Consider the following 19826-nt stretch of genomic DNA (forward strand, 5'->3'; position numbering starts at 1 on the left):
TTGCCCTTCCTTCTCCCCCACCCCCCATCAGTCTGAAGAAGGGGTTCGGCCCGAAACGTCGCCTATTTCCTTTGCTCCATAGATGCTGCTGCACCCGCTGAGTTTCCCCAGCAATTTTGTGTACCTTGGAGTGTTAGATTGGAGTTTGACTTGACTTGACTGCTATTGCTTTATATGGAGACTTGCAGTTAAATAGAGGATTAGAGATAGTTTAGTAAACAGCCACATGTTAAGGAGCTTTAATTTATTATGTGCCAGAAGAATAAAATGTTTTTGTTACTGGAATAATGTGTGATTGCAGTTAGTACACTGTTATTCTGTTTACAATTTGCTGTTCAATAAATCTGACTGGTAACTTTCCTGCCGTAGGCAAAGGCTATTTATTCTCCTGACTCTGCTATGATCGTATTACATGTGGTATCTGGTACACTAAAGTACAGCAGTCGGGGAGTTTTCCTGCACTGTATTTAAGTAGTTGTTGGATGATCAGCAAGTGAAGGATCCTAAACAAATGGAATGTGTAGTTTTAAAACCATGAATATAAAAGCTGAATGAAAAATACAAGTTTGTACAGCCTGAGATCTTAAAGTGCTGCAGAACCAATAAATACCCTTTGAAGTCTACAACATGGAAACAGGCCCATCTTGCCCATGTTGAGCAAGATGCACCGTCTACATTAGGCTCACTTGCCTGCATTTGGCCCATATCCATCTAAACCTTTCCTATCCAAATACCTGTAAAAATATTTTTAAATTGTAGTTACAGCACCTACCTCAACTGCCTCCTCTTGCAGCTCGTTCCATAAGCTTACCACTTTCAGAAACATAACATCCCACCCTCTATACTCGGTACCCTGACTGATGAAGTAGCAATGTTACAAAATTTTGAGATGTTAAAAATCAAGTCTGCAATTTATCCCATCAGATAAAGCACAAAAATAAGTTTAATTTGACACCTAATTCACTTTCTTATCTTCAGTATTAAAAAAGTTATGGCCATTTTCATACTGAAATCAGCATCTTGTTCCCTATTGATTTTCCATTGACTTAACACAAAAGCTGTGATCGAGGACAGCGAAATGGCCATAACTTTCTTAAAAATTAAGAGAACTGAAAGAAATTTTCAGTTATTATAGATTGAAGCATTCTGAAACAAATATGAAACAATCTTACTTGGATGACCTGAAATTAAAGCATATAATTAGTTAGTTACCCAATTGTAGCTAATTCCAAACTTCAATCACTAGATCTAAACATCTATCCATTTCTTAAGAAAAGATTAACATTTTTAAATAGCCTAACTGTTCAAATAACATTCACAAAGAATTCACAATAAAACATGATTTTTAAATCTCATTGACATTAATTTATAGGCCAAATGGAAGGGATTTAGTGTTCAATTGCTGTAAATTAATGGCCATTTAAATCAGTTTTCGAGTGGGATCCTGTGGAACTCTGTGGCACGCGCTGGTTTAGAACGTTCCCATTATGGTAGATTTGTACCCCAAATGCCCAGAAAAATACTGCGGGATTTAATGGGGCCACAAATTAGCTACTCGCAACATTAAACTTTGTATAAAGGGATCTTAAGAAGCCCTTTTTAATGTAAAAATAAACAACCTACCTTCCGTTGTCCCCTGTATGAGATCCGTCCCGTTGTCGGCGGTCGCGGGTTTAGAGGATAATTTTTAACTTACTATAACAACTAAATTAACCAATATAGTTTCAAAATAGCTCCAGCGAACCAACGTCCCAGCGATTTTTCGTCAGCAACTAAGTAGGCTGAACAACCTCTATTTGACTAGCCTAGGGAAAATCGCGTTTTAAACCCGCCCCCCTCTCAACGGCGCCAAAATCACGCACACGGGCTGGGACAGATCTGCAGCGACACTTAAGGTAGGTTTTGCAACATACCTAGATGAAGGCCAATGTATCGAAAGACACTTTGACCACCCTATCTACCTGTGATGCCACTTTCAAGGAACTATGTACCTGTGTTCCAAGATCCCTCAGCTGTACAACACTTCCCAGGGCCCCGCCCTTCAATGTGAAGCTCTTGCTCTGATATGACTTCGAAAAACGCAAAATCATGCACTTATCTGCACTAAACTCTACAAACCATTTCTCAACCCAATTGCCTGACTAATCAAGATCCTGCTGTAATTATTGATGAAAGAAAATTCAGTGGGCAGGATAGGCAGGAGCATGGCAGGGAACGAGGAAGCGCTGTTGGATTGAATTGCATTTATTTAAATGCGAGAGGCCTAACTGGTTGGTAGATAAACTCAAGGCACAGTTTGATATGTACGACTGGAATGTTATGGCTGTTATAGAAACTTGGCTAAGAGAAGGACAGGACAGGCAGCTTAATGTTTAGGAAACTGCAGATGCTGGTTTAAATCTAAGGTAGACACAACATGCTGGAGCAACTCAGCGGGACAGGCAGCAACTCTGGAGAGAAGGAATGGGTGATGTTTCGGGTGGAGACCCTTCTTCAGACTCCTTCAGAGCTTAATGTTCCATTAATCGTTCCCCAGCCCCGCATGGCCCGATTTTATCAGAACTGCCCTGGCAGACCCATTGTTTCTGCTTGTTCATGTCCCACTCAATAACTTCCACATACCACGACTCTCCATCCTATCTCCTATCCACGCTCCTCCACCCAGCAGAGCTGGTCCTTGCCCTTAACATATCCGTCAACTCCTCTCACTTCCTCCAAATCCAAGGCGTAGCTATGGGCACTCGCATGCGCCCCAGCTATGCCAGCCTCTTTGTAGGGCACATTGAATAATCACTGTTCCAGGCGTACACTGGCCCTATTCCCAAACTCTGCCTCCGTGACATTGACGACTGCATCGGTGCTACCTCCTGCACCCTTGAGGGGGGGGGAGGGGAGGAGGGGGGGGGGGGGGGGGGGGGGGGGGGGGGAGAGCATGTGGCGTTGCGTTATTGATCAAGGAGATTGTCATTGAGGTAGTGCGAGATGACATTATTGATAGTTCGTCCAGTGAGGCTTTATGGGTGGAGCTGAGAAATAAAAAAAAGGCGATGTTCACCTTGTTGGGAGTGTACGATAGGCCTCCATATAGTCAACGGGAATTAGAAGAACAAATATACCATGAGATTACAAGCAGCTGCAAGATGACTAAAGGTTGTCATAGAGGATTTTAACTTTCCCAATATAGACTGGAACTGCTATAGTGTTAAGGGCTTAGATGGGTGAAATTTGCCAAATGTGTTCAGGAAAGTTTCCTCTGGCAATATGTAGAGCGCCCTACAAGGGCTGTGGGGCAAAGCTTGATTTTCTCTTAGGATATCTTAAACTGTGCATGTAGGAATTGATCCCACTGATTCTGGCCAGTGTAAGAATGTAATCAACCAAGCCAGTGCTTTCACTAACCCCAGAGGAAAATAGGTCTGCTCAGATTAAAAATAATGAGTAGGTTAATCCTGACCAAAATTAAACTAAATCGTTTGGTTTCAACGTGGTTGACAGATATATGGATAGAAAGGGGTTGGAAGGCCCTAGTGGTTACTGTCACTTATTGGTATTTGTGTTGACAGTTAGTGACGCAATGACATTTCTCACTGAAAACAAATGTATGACCAGTCATGGCTGATATTGGTTGAAGTCACAATGTCAAGGATGTGCCGAGAGGGTGTTTTGAATCGTCCTTGGCAACATATGAAACAACAACTTCTTTAATGTTGCAAATGCTCAGGGCCAAGATCAAAATAAAGAAATCAAGTGTTTATTTGCCATATGTATCGGATGTGAACAGGAACAATGAAATTCTTTCTTGCTGCAGCTTCACATTTTTAGATGCAACAACAAGTTTACAATAAATTATCAGTGAAATAAACTGGACCATAGTGGAAAAACCAAAGTACATTGAGCAACCATAGTAGTTGTCGAGGCATGTCACCTCGACCATCTCAGTCACCAATATTATGGATGTCCTTTTAAGGCAGGTTAGGAGAGGTGAAGATGTCAGCAAAAATTTCAATTAGTTGTGAGGTGAAGGTTTTGAGAATGTTGCCAGATACACCATTGGGGTTCCAATCTTTCTGAGGGTACAGCCTCGAGGAAGATCTTCTGACATCTGCCTTGGAGATTGAGGTCACAGGATTGTTGGGGGGTGTGGGGCCCATGAAGGTACATTGTTACTCTCACTTTCGAAACAAGTATTGAACTTACCTGGATGTGATGTGTCGCTGTCACTTGAACTAGTTGGTTTCACCTTGTTGGAAGCATTGGTGTGCGAGCCCTGCCACAGTTGCCGAGTGTATGTCTGAGTGTCCTATTTAGTCCAGAAGCATATTTGCTGAATAGCATTATGTAGGTCGTCTCTGGATCACCTGTCTTGGATGCCTCACATCTTGTCCTTAATATATTGCTGATCTCCCAGTTCATCAAAGGTTGGTTTGGGAACTCTCGGATGATTGTGGTAAGAATACCCTGAACACATTCTTTATGAAATTTGTAGTAACCGTGACAGATTTGTTCTGTTGCTGAATCCTTAAGGCCCTGTCCCACTTGCGTGTCCTTGGCACGCAAATTACGCAACCTCGTCGTTGTGTTGAGGTGCACAGGCATCGTATGGCCGCGTGGGACCGGTCCCACTGAGAAGCGCGGAGGGGTATATAGTTGTGCGTGGTGTTGCGCGACGCTCCGAAAATTTGTAGCGAATGGAATCTTAACGCGCCAACGGCCTGTCGTGTAACTGACGGCCAAAGTGGGACAGGCCCAAGACCCTGGCGCGACGCAACGTCTCACCTCCAACAGCAGCAGAAGCAGGCAAACGATCGCTGAGCTCGGCATGGGGCTCACGGCCGTTTTGGATCCGGATCCGCCCCCACTTCTACTCCCATAGCGGGGCCAAGAAAATTGAAGATAGACACAAAATGCTGAAGTAACTCAGCGGGACCTGCAGCATCTCTGGAGAGAAGGAATGGGTGACGTTTCGCATCCAGACCCTTCTTTCATACTGAAGAAGGGTCGACCCAAAACATCACCCATTGCTTCTATCCAGAGATGTGGCCGGTCCCGCTGAGTTACTCCTGCATTTTGCATCCATCTTCAAATAACTTCACGCGCTCCAGACGGCTGTGCGGGTGCATGATGTCGCGCGGGACCATCGCATCTCAATGCGACCACGAGTTTGTGTAATTAGCGTGCCAAGGACACGTAAGTAGGACAGGGGCTTTAAACATCACCCAGTCTAAAGAGACCAAGCAGTGTGAAGTCACTCTGCTGCCTCCCTGACCAGCCCTGCACAAGCCTCTTCACCAGAGCTGCACTCTTATGTCGCTGATGAAATGCAAGAAGGAGCGCAGCCAAATGGATGGTCTGATTTTTCCCACGTAGAGGTAAGGGGTGGGGTCATAGGTGTCTCTGGTGGACTGGAATGGTCAAGAGTGCTTGATCATCTGGTGCTGCAGGGGAAATGCCGATGATACAGTCTGCCACAGTATCTCCCTTTTCCTGATGACGCCTTTAGGTCCGTGCAATTGATTGAGAAGCCTTTGGACTGGAGAGCTGTGGGCGAGTCATGTCTCTGAAACATTACTGAAATGTCACTGCTTTATACATTTGCTCTGACAGAAATCACAGCCTCCTGACTGGACAAGATTGCTGCCAGATGAACTGAGGTGAAATTTCACGATGTGTCCACTTGGACAATAGCTTAGCTCACAGCAGTTGATAAATTTTATTTTTTTCCAAGCAAATTATGCATGATGGAGCATGTAATTAGCTGTATTACAATGTAATTACATGTCTGTTACTATTGGGAGCAATTTAGGGATGAATTTAAGAGCATTCGTCAAGAGCATTGCTGCAAAAATAGATACACTGTATTTATGCAGCATATCGAATCTCTGTTGATCCAAAGCAGTTAACAAAACTAATTACATTGCAAAGTAATTATTGTTGTGTCACTAAATATGGCAACTCTGCACATGTTATGATACTACCTACAGCAGCAAAATGAACGACCAGATAATTTATTTTGCAGCAGCGATCACTTTCTAGTTGTTTGCTTGACTGCTTTAAACCACTGCTGCTGTGTCTGGACAGTAGCCGTAGTAATTTTGAGATTGAACAGATATAGTTTTCTTTAACTGCCTTGAGCTGGTACATTAAAAGTTCAGTTTTTGTAACTTCTGATTTAAACATGTTTTAAGTATGGTGGGTTTTGTGCTTCGGTTCAGTAGATGCTAAAGAATTAAGATACATTTCATCAGATAATAAAGGTGGGTAAAAAAAGGCCTTGCATTTATATAACATCTTTAATTCCCCTAGTCAGGGCACATTATTAAACAGTTCTGATCAGAGCCAACATGCATAAATTAAGTTCCCACAAAAAAACATTGTTAATAGTACGGTAGTCTGCTTTTGTAATGTTGATTGAGAGAAATATTTGCCAGGATGCCAGGAATAAGTTCCCTGCTGTCCGAAAGTGTTCACTTGAAAAAAACAGTTGAAATTTGGTCTTTTCAGAAGAAAGGGAATCTCTCTACTGCAATGTATATCAGCTGAGATATTGGTGCTGGTGTCTGTGAAATGGGACTTGAACCCATTATCATCCTTATAATTGTCATATGTACCGACAATAGAAGAATGAAATTCGTACTTGCAGCAGCATAACAAGCCAGCAAATACAATAATCATCGATAACCAAAAAATGCAATAAATTAATAACTCCAAAACTAACGCAAAGTAGTATTGGAGTCCTTAAAAAAAAAAAACGGGTGACATGGATAGATTTTTAAACAGTTCTATCTCAACCTTGAAATTACTCCAGCTGACCTTCCACAGAGAATTCCAAAGATTCACAGCTCTGAGCAAGGAAATTTCTCCAGCATAATCTCTTCATTCCAAAATTAGTGTCTCCACCAAGGGAAACCATTTATCATTACTCTATCATGTTCAGGAAGAATGTTCTGCTTCTGCAGACTATATAGATCAGTTCTATGTCACCCGTTTGTTTTTTTAAGGACTCCAATACTACTTTGCATTAGTTTTGGAGTTATTAATTTATTGCATTTTTTGGTTATCAATGATTATTGTATTTGCTGGCTTGTTATGCTGCTGCAAGTACGAATTTCATTCTTCTATTGTCGGTACATATGACAATTAAGCACTTTTGAAATCCACTGTGGCAGCTTATTAAGCAATTATATCCTTGTGTCAGAAGATCAAAACAACAAAAAGGAAAATAATGTCCGCAGTGTTTATTTCCACAGAACCGTTGGCACTTGGAAGTACAGGTGCACAACCTTTTATCCGAAAGCCTTGGGACCAGACACTTTTCGTAATTCGGAATTTGTCGGCCTTCGGAATGGAAATTTTTTAGCGTAGATTTTAATGGCTGGCTCAGTGGTAGAGTGCTCGGCTCATATCCGCAAGATCGCGAGTTTGCGCCTTGATCCCGGCAGTTCCTCGGTCGCGAGTTTCAGTCTTCAATGTAGTTTTTTCTTGCAGAATAAATGTCTGTATGAAATGCAGTGTGTTGAATGAATTCCTGAATTTGTGAATGTGACCGCAGCATTGAATCACCTCTCGCACTCATGTCACCCTAGCGGGGCTACATGCCCTTAGGCGATCTAAGGCGACATTTTCACACTCTTATATCCGTGTGCAGCAGAGGCGACGTGCGTTTGGCGCCAAACGTGAGCTTTGGTGAGCTTTGGTGTGCAGACGACATCCTGGAAAAAATGTCCAGTTTCTTCCAGGTAGGCGATATACCCTCCCGGGCAATATACCCTCCACTTCTCTTTTATGAAGGGGATTTAGTTCCCCTTTCTTCCAGGACCGACCGGAGGTTCCGCTGTCACCTCTGCGGGCCGCCCTCGGTGAACGTCCTGTCTCCCTGTCCCTGGGATAGTAGGGGTCGATCAAACAGCACAATACCCCCCCTCCCCCTCCAACTCCAGAGGAATCCGCTCCCCGATGGGCCGCTACGGCGACAAGTGGCTGTTCGCCCACAGCCCGAGCTGCGCGACCCCAAGAACAAGACGTACCTTGCACACCATCAGCTTCTGTCCATGTTCCTCTGGAGTTGGAACGGGGCTGGGCTGGAGTTGCTGATCTGGGATCTCCGTGCTTGCAGTGGGCCTGGGGGTCGGTGTCCCGATGAGGGGGCGCAGCTCGGGCTGTGGGCGAACTGCCACTTGTCGCCGTAGCGGCCCATCGGGGAGCGGCTTCTGGTGGTCCTGACGTCTCCGGCCAGTTTGCAGTTTTCCTCTGGAGTTGGAACGGGGCTGGGCTGCTGCTGGCTGTGGGTCTCTGGGATCTCCGTGCTTGCAGTGGGCCTGGGGGTCGGTGTCCCGTTGGTCCTGACGTCTCCGGTGACTGGCACTGACCTGCTGGTATCGCCGACATGAAGACAGTGCAAAGCCCCCGCGCCGGTGCAATGGGCGGGGAGCTGGAGAGGGGAGGGAAGGGGTCACACACATGGCCGGGAAGCAGAGGGGTGTAGGTGGGGTGAAACTGAAGGGAGCGACAAATTGCTGCTGCCTGCCCGCTGAGTTAAAAAGTTCCCACGCAAGACTCACGATGCACTGTGTATCGTGAGTCTACCGTGGGAACTTTTTAACTCAGCGGGCAGGCAGCAGCATATTGTCAATTATTAACCCTCCCGCGCAATATACCCTCACCTTCTCTTTTATGAATGGGGATTTAGTTCCCCTTTCTTCGAGGACCGACCGGAGGTTCCACTGTCACCTCTGCGGGCCGCCCTCGGTGAACGTTTTCAAGGACCTTTCTTCAAGGACCGAAAAAATGTCCGCTATTCGGAGGTTTTCGTTATTTGGATCTTCGGATAAAAGGTTGTGCACCTGTACTCTACGTATAGTCTCCTATATGTATGTTCGTAGTGAACCTGGTATTTGTAATTCTTTGGTTAGAATGAGTTACAATATCTGGAAATGTATGATGTATATTAACCTGTGAATTGGCAAAATTGCAAATAAAATGTAACACTTGCAGCTAAATAGCTTCATTTAAATGACTTGTGGCAAAATCATGAAAGGTAGAATTCTCGGTTCAGCTCGCTTCAGTCAGGGCAATCATACAAGTAACTGAAAGATTGGACACTTCCCATGCGCCAGTTATTCCATATGGGGAATCTATGTGTACTTAGGACGAGGGTGAGCTCAACATAGATGTGTCACCGTCCCAACTAGTCACAGCTAGATTTGCAAACGGATGAAACATACTGTCGCAAGTAGCATTTCAATAGAAGTGCTTGCAGCCAACAGGATAGCACTTTAAGGCGTGACTGTAAGGAAAAAAGGTCTCGGTATGAAGAACTATCCATGATGGCTGTGGTCGGTGTCTTCCAGATACTGCACTCCTGAATTTTCACCACATACGAATCGGTGTTCACAAACATAAAGGGGGAAAAAAATCCTTTTGCAAACTTTGTCTGACAGACCTCAAAATACCAAATGTTCAGCCAAACTGTCTGCTGTTCAAATAGCAGTATCACTGTATTTACTTATTGTGTTTCCAGAGGCAATAATAGACCAAGATTTGTGCAGCGTAATTAAGAAAAAGAATGTCAGAGTACTCTTGATGGGCCAAATGGCCTAATTCTGCTCCTAAAACGTATGACCTTATGACGTCATTTCAAAATTAATGAGTCCTTGATTGTTAAAAATCCTACTAACATGGTGTCCTACCGACATCAGTCATAACTCTCCATGGCCATTCCATTTGAATCTTCTTTTGCACTATAATATCTGGAAATCTTGCAAAGCATGCTTATGTTCAATGTTCAATGTTCAAAAACTATTTTTGAATTGTGAACATCAGAAAAGCGGGCCATCATTTGGTATCATCAGGCACTGGAACACTCTAGTGCCTTGTAGAACATTGCAGTCTGCATCCACTCCTGTTTGGCTACTCCTCTGTCGCCAGATTTGTGTAGACTGTCCATTGATCCCATTCATCTTAGATTATTCAGATCGAGGATGGTTTGCTTTCACTCCAGATCTGTGGGTTCAGAGGCAGCTGATAAGGTCCATGTGTGATCCAGAGACACTATGATAGATGGGACTGGAGGTGTTTGATGGGATCAGTGGGTGGGTAGTTTGTGACGTGATCGCTTTCTGCCGATTTAAGCTGGGCTTCCTTGTGGTTCTGATGGAAAGATTTGAAGCTTTGTGTGCCATTCCTGATGATACTGCTCCACTGAGCAGTCGTGGGCCAGGCATCCCCAGGAGTCGCTGAGGATGGTGCAGTTTTTCTGAAGAGAAATTGATGGCTCCCTTGAATATTTTCCTCTGGTCCTGACCTAAAACATTGTCCAATTCTCTCCACAGATGCTGCCTGACCCATTGAGTTCCTCCAGCAGCTTGACCTTTGCTTAAAATAGTATGGCTATTTTTGGGCTTGGGTATCAGCCATGGAAACAACGTGGCCTGCCCAATGTAGCCAATGAATGTAATTAGGGCCTTTGGTACTGGGATTATTGGCCTGGGAGAGGAAACTGATGTGGATTCACTTGCCTGTAGATTTGGAAGAATTTGCAGACCGTACTGGTGGTGTATTTCCAGTGCTTTGAAGCACCTGCTGCAGGTAGACTGTCTCAGAATTTCCAAGGGCAAGAATTACTGCTGTTTGCTTTGTGCTGGATATGAAATCTTGATCTTCAAACAGCCTTTGTCTCGGAAAATGATGATAAATCTTGAGAGACAGTTCTAGAAACATGGGACTTGTTGTTCAGGATCTCTGTGGATCTTTACTGTCAGTGTGATGTTTCACAGTGGAGACAGGTTGATACAACCTGTTGTTTTTGTGGATGTTGATTACAAAACCCATCCTGTCATGTTTTTGTAAACAAGTTGCTGTTGAATTTGGTGCTCGGCCTCTGAATACACGCGAACACTGGCATCAATTGCTTGATCCATCTTGACTATTAAAGTCTGAGTCACCTGGGTACTGGAGTGGAGTTGAAGTGGGTAAAACAATTTTCCATTAGTTCTGTAAATCATTTCCTTTCTGGTCGGAAGCCTGTTGGAGGTGAGCTGTGGATGAGAAAGATTGGAAAATGCTGTGTCAGTGAGCCACCACTGCTTGACAGTTGTCCATGTCATCGGCCCACCAATTTCCATGACATTTTCATTCCCAAAATCTCTCAACATCTTCAGTAATCTTCTTAATGACCCCATTTTCACATTCATTAACTTCAATCTGACCCGCTGTAACCTTCTTTCCTTGTGGATTTTCCATTGATACCAAAGTTTTATCTATTCTTGCATTTGAGAACCCTTTCCCCAGTACCTTTGCTTTGCTTCATGCACTCCACTTCATCTTACTTATAATATATCCAACAACTTTTAAGTTCTACCTGCTCTTCTTCAAACTTGTATCTGCCATTGGGTGCACCATCTAATTCCTTGTTATACCAGATTTGCAGAGTTAAAGCTGTTGCATTGATATAATCTTCTGATTCATTTAAATATGTTCTGAAAAGTACAATCCAGCATTAATATTAAGCGTAAAGAAAATATTCGGTTGGAAATTTTGATTTTGAAATGCTAACATGCTTCTGTTTTTCTCTTCTCCTTTTGAAGATTGCTGCTAAAATAGATGGGTCACATCTGAACAATTCTACTCCTGTGGTAGATCCTGCTGTCTATGGCTATGGGACTCAGAAACGGACACTGGATGATGGGGGTAAGCCAGCGTATTGTTGACCAAACCTGACAGCACTTGTATTTCTTGTTTCTTGGCGTAGTCTCTTGAGTTTGGAGGTCTTTATTTTCATACATTTTGGTTGTTTGGTTAAAATCTTATCATATAGAACTTAGAACAAAATGTTGAAGCATTAGTGCATTGGTTGAGGATAGTCACCTTCTGCCATACCTTCCGTATGGCTGATACAACAGTAGGACACCAACCTTGTAGATTTTACAATGATTAAGCTGAGTATCAGAGGTGGCAGCGTCTATTGCTTTGAGATCTCCTTCGTGTTGATGGGTCTGGTGATGACTCGCTGTATCCCATGGCCTGCTTCTTTTTAAGCTGCAGTCTTCACCCTATGTTTTGGGTTGATGTCTACAAAGACTGCACTGGTTTTATAGAATAGTACAGCACGGGGACAAAGCTTTCAGATCACTATCTATGCCGAACATAATGCCGACTCATCCCTTCTGCCTGCACGTTTTCCATGTCCCTCCATTCCCTGCATATTCATGTCTGCCTAAAAGCCTCTGAAATCATTATTGTATATGTTTTCACCGCCACCCCTGGCAGTACGTTTCAGACACCTACAACTCTAAGTTAAAAACTTGCCTTGTACATCTCCTTTAAACTTTCCCCTCTCTGACCTTAAAGCTCTGACCTAGTATTTGATTTTTCCACCCTGGGGGAATAACAGTTTGGACTGACTACCTTGTATGCCTCTAATAATTTAACAAACTTCAGGTCTCCCCTCAGCCCCTGACGTATAATATTTTTTGATTTGGCTCCGTGTCTGTTGTGAATGTCACGACCTGGTCACAAAAGCTGATTGTGGGCCTGAATTTCATTTGTTCTTGCAGGCTCAACAAAAAAACTTGACTCGTTGGGCAATGTGTTTCTAAAGTTTGAGAGTTATGGATAAAGAGCAACTATAATATTGTCATCGTTTGGTTGGTTAGGTTTAAGAATGGCAACAAGAATTGTTTCCTGCCTTGCTGTTACAATACAACAAGATTCCATGCCTTTGTTACATACATTTGCCAGATAGGAATCCTTTGGTTCCCAGTTGCAGGAGATATTCTGGGGAGGTGGTACCTTTTGGTTTCCTATCACTGTTGCTAACCCCATTCACTTCCTCTGAAAACTCGCAGCTCCTGGGGAGTGATTATCAGTGTTCACTGTGGTTAACTCTCATCTGCAGATGTGCTTTTGAGCTCGTCTGGTTTGGAGGTTGTTGGAGTTGGGTTGGGTCTCAGTTGATACAGGGTTAATAACTGCAGAAATGCAACACACTCAATTCACCATTAAAACTGGCTTGACTCTAGGAAATCATATCGGGAATCATCACAACCTGAAAGCTGCTTCACTGATTATCTTCAAGTAGGTCTTGAGTTTTTCTTGTCTGACCAGGAGTATTTTATTTTCCCGTGTCTTTGAAGGTTGGTATTCTTGGCTGATAAAACAATAGTGTTCATATTTTTCAGTCACTGCAGTGGTCTCCCACAATAGTATTCAAGATGTAAAGCTGTAATGCATACTCTTTACTGAATTCATTTTAATAGATTGATTACAATTATACAAAGTATCTGCAGTGACTGGAATAATATCATTGGCAGCTCATCCCTAATTATACTTGAACGTTGCAGTGGGTAAGCTTCAGTAACTGTAGTCCTTATGTTGAAAATACTTTAACAATTTGGTAGTTAGCTAGTTCCAGGATACAGATGCAGCAAAGATGAAGAAATGGCAATATATTTTCACATTAGGGGCAGCACAGTGGCGTAGCGGTAGAGCTACTACCCCACAGCGCCAGAGACCTGACTACACAGGTGCTTGTCGGTACAGAGTTTGTGTGTTCTCCTCATGACCTGCGTGGGTTTTCTCCGAGGTCTTCTGTTTCTTCCCACACTCCAAAGACGTTCAGGTTTGTAGGTTAATTGGCTTGGTATGTATGTAAAAAATTGTCCCTAGTGTGTGTGGGGTAGTGTTAATGTGCGGGGATCCCTGGTCGGTGGGGAATCGGTAGGCCGAAGGGCCTGTTTCCGCACTGTATCTCTAAACTAAATTAGAAGGGCATGTAACAAGGAGGGACAGGATCCTGACTTTTGCCTGCCAGACAGTAGAAGCTTTTGGGGTATCAATCACTACAGGGCACCCATCTTTTCACATGCTCAAGTAGCCAGATTATCTAAGTGATTGCCCCAATTGAGTTTCCATTCAATGGAGATCTCAGAATGAGATGGTGTGCAGAGTCTTTCTCACCTCATCTATGAAATTTAGATCTTATGGTCCATGTTTGGACCAAAGACATGATGCCATTTGGAGGCAGTGGTTCTAATGAAATCTAAACCAGACACTGAGCAGGTTAATGATGCATAAGCGTCACTGACATTATCTAGCACCTTGATTGTACAAATTGGATTTGTTCTATCCGGTATTGTAAATATGCTGGCACAGCTTGGCTAAAGGAGTGGCCACCATTTAGAGTACATTCATTACCTTGGCTGGAATGTTGAATCAATGAAGCATGAAATAAGAAAAATTATGGCACTTATTGTAGTTGCTTTTAAATTTTATTCACATAATAAATGAGAATAACTAATATATTATTCTCATAATAAATGAGAATGCTGGAAACGCTCAGCAAGAGAGAAATAATTCAGGATGCTGGCATCTCATTGGAACAAGGAAAAGTTAGAAATCAGCTTTTTACATTACAGCAAAAGTAGAGGTGTGGAGAGGTAATGTTGGAGTCAGATTTGGATTTTGAGTGATACAAACGTTGATAGATTGTCTTTTAGTCTAGGGATGGTGCTGGCTGGAAGAATTGAATAAGCTTGATAATCACAGCTGACCTACAAAAGATGGTAAATGCAGAGAAGAGAAGGGAAAAAAACTATGCTGGAACTGAGATACAAAACTATTGTTGCTGGAAATCTGAAATAAAGCAATGCTGAAACTACTCCGATGATCAAGCATCATGTGTGAACATAGAACAGTACAGCAGAAGAATAAACCCTTTGGCCCACAACATCCATGCTGACGATGATGCCAAGTTAAACTAATCTCATTTGCCTGCACATGATCCCTATCACTCCATTCCTTGCATATGTCCATCTAAAAGCTTTTTAAATGCCCATATTATGTTTTGTCTTCACCGTCGCATCTGGCAGCAAGTTCGAGGCACCCACCACTCAGTGTGTATGAGAACATTTTTGCCAACATATTTCCTTTTAAACTTTGCTCCAACCCCCCCCCCCCCCCCTATATTTATAATATGAATTCACCAATTATCTATAATTTGTGAATTCATTGAGTTCTGCCAGCTGTGCCCTCATATTGATTTTCAGCAAATTGTATACAAGTGAGCCCAGGTTTCTTCGAGCTTCAACACGATTCACTCTCTTACCATTTGATATATTTTCCTCTTCTGTTCTCTGCTCCAAAGTAGATGATCTAGCATTTTTCTACATTGTGTTCCATCTAGCATTTTCTCACTCACTCACTCTTTCAGCTTGACCCCATGAGCCTACTTTACATCCTCCTCGGTATTCAATCCCACCATGTTTAGTAATGCCGGCAAACACTGACAATTGATGTCTGTTGATAAAGATATTGCCAGTATATAGCTTTGAGACATTCCCTAGAAGTTTACAAAGGCTGTGTCCAATAAAATGCATCTTTAATGGTTAATTTAATCTTTGGACCACTAGCAGTTTTCTTAGGAAAAGTTTTTACCTTTTAGTTTGTTTCTGAAAGGTATACAGTACAGTTGTCTGCTCCAGTTTTATTATTACTACAGTTTAAATTTGATTCAGACCTACATGCAGATATTTCATCAGTTGGCAATTTGATCAAATAGTCCAAAACAAAAAATGGAATCAATCACTGCAGAATCTTCCCTTTGACTGATCAGGAAAATCATCACATGCTAGCTCCTTCCAGTGTTTGAAGGCCACTTTATAGAGTTGCCGTGTGATTCACTCCAAGAAGTACAATAGATGCGATCTTTGCTGCACAAAAAGTCCAAGGAAAATGTAAAGAGCAGTACATGACTTTATATAGAAACATATAAAAGCTTTAAAGTCTGACAAAGGGTGCTTATGGAGAGTTCTCCTCAAAATTAACTGTTCCCAAATTACCATTTTACATTTACTACATGTGTAAGAAGGAACTGCAGGGGCTGGTTTAAACCGATGATAGACACAAAAAGCTGTAGTAACTCAGCAGGACAGGCAGCATCTCTGGAGAGAAGGAATGGGTGACGTTTCGGTTCGAGACCCTTCTTCAGACTGATGTCAGGTGAGGGTGGGGAGGGGGGGGGACAAAGAAAGAGTCGGAGTCGGTAAGACTAGTGGGAGAACTGAGAAGGGGAGGGGATTGAGCGGGAAAGTAAGGACTATGTGAAATTAGAGAAGCCAATCTTCAAATGGGGCTAGCTTTGATGGGTCATCTTAGTCAGCACGGATGAGTTGGGCTGAGGGGTCTATTTCTGTGCTGTATGATTCTACGACCCTCTTTCAGGTCACCTCTCAGCCTCCTGCGCTCCAAAGAATAAAGTCCTAGGCTGCCCACTCTCTCCCAATAGCTCAAATCCACAACTTCAACGGGAGATTGGGGGTGAACTTGAACAGTTGTGAACAACTGACCTATAACCATATCAGTAAGACCCAGAGTCGTACAGCAATTTGTAACAAGCAGTCAGAAAAATGATTTCGGAAACGTAGTGTAGGAAAGAACTGCAGATGCTGGTTTAAATTGAAGATGGACACAAAATGCTGGAGTAACTCAGCAGGACTGGCAGCATCTCTGGAGAGAAGGGATGGATGCCAGAATGTAGAAGCGGCACCCATTGCTGCTCTCCAGAGATGCTGCCTGTTACTCCAACTTTTTGTGTCTTATCTTACATTTACTACACGATCATTTTATCACATATTATTCTCCTCAATATTCTCTGCGATGGCACTAAACTTTGCCATGCTGAACCTTCTGTTGGACTAGAAAAAAAAATGTTGGGGGGGGGGAGGGGGTGGGAGGAGGGTAATGGAAAACTGTTGAGCTTTTCCTTTCCACTCCTGTGTCAAGATCATCCCACCTACTACCAGTCATTGATTTATTGTACATAGATTAAATGTGTTTATGCATGTGGGGCCAATATTTAAGTCATTGATAATGACTTATCAGAAGTATTTGAGGATACCTTAAATCCAAAAGATAAATGTGCTCTATCATTTGTTCCTGCTCACCACACCAACCCCATGACATTCTAAATCTATGATGAGACCCTGGGAAAACCTGGATAATTTACCTTATCCTGGACGGCAGTTCTTGATGAAGGCTTACCGGAATATTAAAACCTTCATCACTTCCATGCACCAGCACAGACTTTAGCTGAATGAAGAAATGTTCCAACCTCACACCTAGCATGAAGCTCATCACTGAAGTAGCAATGGTAGGCACAAAATGCTGGAGTAACTCAGCGGGTCGGGCAGCATCTCTGGAGAGAAGGAATGGGTGGCATTTCGGGTCGAGACCCTTCTTCAGACTGATGTCAGGGGAGGGGGCGGGACAAAGATAGAATGTAGTTGAGACAGTAAGACTAGTGGGAGAACTGGGAAGGGGGAGGGGATAGAGAGGGAAAGCAAGGGCTATCTGAAGTTAGAGAAGTCAATGTTCATACCGCTGGGGTGTAAACTACCCGAGCGAAATATGAGGTGCTGGGCCTCACTCTGACAATGGAGGAGGCTCAGGGCAGAATGGGAGGGGGAGTTGAAGTGCTGAGCCACCGGGAGATCAGATGGGTTAAGACGGACAGCGAAGGTGTTCAGCGCAACGATAGCCGAGCCTGCGCTTGGTATCACCGATGTTGAGAAGTTGACACCCAGAACAGTGGATACAGTAGATGAGGTTGGAGGAGGTGCAAGTGAACCTCTGCCTCACCTGGAAAGATTGTTTGGGTCCTTGGATGGAGTCGAGGGGGGAGGTAAAGGGACAGGTGTTGCATCTCCTGCGGTTGCAGGGTAAAGTACCTGGGGAGGGGGTGGTTTGGGTGGGAAGGGACGAGTTGACCAGGGAGTTTCGGAGGGAACGATCTCTGCGGAAAGCAGAAAGGGGTGAAGATGGGAAGATATGGCCAGTAGTGGGATTCCGTTGGAGGTGGCAAAAATGTTGGAGGATTATATGCTGTATGCGACGGCTGATAGTGGGAAGGTGAGAACAAGGGGAGACAGGGAGCAAGAGCGGAGCAGTGGGATATCAAGGAGACCCTAGTGAGAGCCTCATCTATAATGGAAGCGGGGAACCCCCGTTTCCTAAAGAATGAGGACATCTCCGATGCCCTGGTATGCAACACCTCATCCTGGGTGCAAATGTGGCGTAGACAGAGGAATTGGGAGTAGGGGATAGAGTCTACTGAAGTAGCAATGTTCTTTGCTGACTATTTAGAAGCCATGGACACCAGACCTCAAAACCCGAGTACCATCTACACTACCTGCTAAATATTACAAATCTCTTAATGGGAATAGAACTAATGGTTATATTCACTCTAATGCCAGTCTGCCCAGCAATGAGGAACCCAATCCATTCGCAGCTTAATGCGATAGATAGGCCTCCACTATATGCCTGACAACAAGCTCCAAATAAATTTATTAACTTTGAGCTCCATCAGTGCATGAGACTTCCAGGATAAAGAAAACATTCCACGGGCATTCTCACTATCTTCTTGAAAAAGGAGAGGGTGTGTCCAAGAAGGCACCAAATACTGTGCATATCTGTGATTGGAGAATACAGAGGCTGCATAAATGTAGCAGAAATAGTGCACAGCATTCTCAACAATTTTTCCACCCCTCCTTTCATCTGCCCCATCTGTGGTAGTCTGCAGATCCCAAATAAACTTGCCAGCCACTCCGGGACCTACAGTACCAGAGTGGATGCAAGAGTTCCTGACCTAATGTGACTTACGATTTCAAAGCATTATATGTGGCTGAGTTGATTGACTTTAGTGGAGCCACACTAGAGTGACTTAGTGCTGACTATGTTCCTGATTTATATAAATCCAAGAGAAGGATTGTTGCATTGAAAAGTAGGAATTGTGGGAAAGCAATTGCAAATTATCTGCAAATTTCTCATGTTCCTACATTTCAATAAATTCTTGATTTATGCCATAGAAAACAAGTTAAACAGTTAAAAACAGCCTCCAAATAATCTTCCAGCCCTTGTTTTCTTTCGTCAAGCTACCAACTTAGTTCCTGGTGACAGTGAGTCTTGCACCTTCCAGTAACAAAGCAGGTATTTTAATAGTGTTTAAGAAGGAACTGCAGATGCTGGTAAATCGAAGGTACACAAAAATGCTAGAGAAACTCAGCGGGTGCAGCAGCATCTATGGACCGAAGGAAATAGGCAACGTTTCGGGCCAAAACCCTTCTTCAGTTTAGGGAGGAATTTTAAGTCTAAGGAGGAAGGCACTTGTGTGTGTGTGAACCTGTTGTGAATCAACCTATGGAGACCGATGTTTATTTGTGCTTTCTGACTAACTCTACTTTCTCTTTTTCCAGTAGTGAATCAACTCGGAATGGTGCATCAAAGGTAAGCATGTTGTGATTATTATTTATTTTTTAGCCTTTATGCATTTTGGTTTGTACATCTTAAAGGTACTCTAGAATAATTATCAGATGCTAAGATAAATGATCCTGTTTTGTGGTTTGCTTTTTTATTGTATACATTCTTAGTAGAATGTGTGACTACATAATCAGTATCATGCCAATACATAATGCATGCATAATTAACATGGAGGTACAGTGTGTGCTTACAATTGTATCAAAAGATCCTCCAGTATGATTTTTGTATTGACCTTTGTGCTTTGTTGTACTGCTTATAATATTTGCACTGTATGTTTGCTTGTGGCTGCCATCAAAGGTTTCATAATATCATGCTGTTACCAGAAAGTGAAGATATAGTGTAGAAGCAAAGAACTGCAGATTCTGGTTAATACACAAAAGGACACAATGTCCTTTAGTTGACCAGAAAAAACCTGGTGGGTGCTTAGGAAGGGAGAAGGCACGCCTGATTTCTCTCTTCACCACAATTAACAATACCCAGGGCTGCCAAAACCAACTCAGGTGATGGTTGGAACAAGG

The 19826-nt window shown here is 43.2% G+C and overlaps 1 protein-coding gene across 3 annotated transcripts in view; it reads left to right on the top strand.

Moving 5' to 3' along the window:
* Positions 1–19826, top strand: part of fubp3 (far upstream element binding protein 3) — an 83954-nt gene that overhangs the window by 19116 nt on the left and 45012 nt on the right. For 2 of the 3 annotated variants that reach the window (XM_033048951.1, XM_033048953.1), the window contains exons 2-3: positions 11583–11685; positions 19245–19275. In XM_033048951.1, the coding sequence (XP_032904842.1) occupies positions 11583–11685; positions 19245–19275 (134 nt within the window). The remainder of the gene's footprint in view (positions 1–11582; positions 11686–19244; positions 19276–19826) is intronic. The other variant, XM_033048952.1, reaches the window with a different exon arrangement.

The sequence above is a fragment of the Amblyraja radiata genome, chromosome 32 (genome assembly GCF_010909765.2).
Source record: "Amblyraja radiata isolate CabotCenter1 chromosome 32, sAmbRad1.1.pri, whole genome shotgun sequence".
NCBI lineage: Eukaryota > Metazoa > Chordata > Chondrichthyes > Rajiformes > Rajidae > Amblyraja > Amblyraja radiata.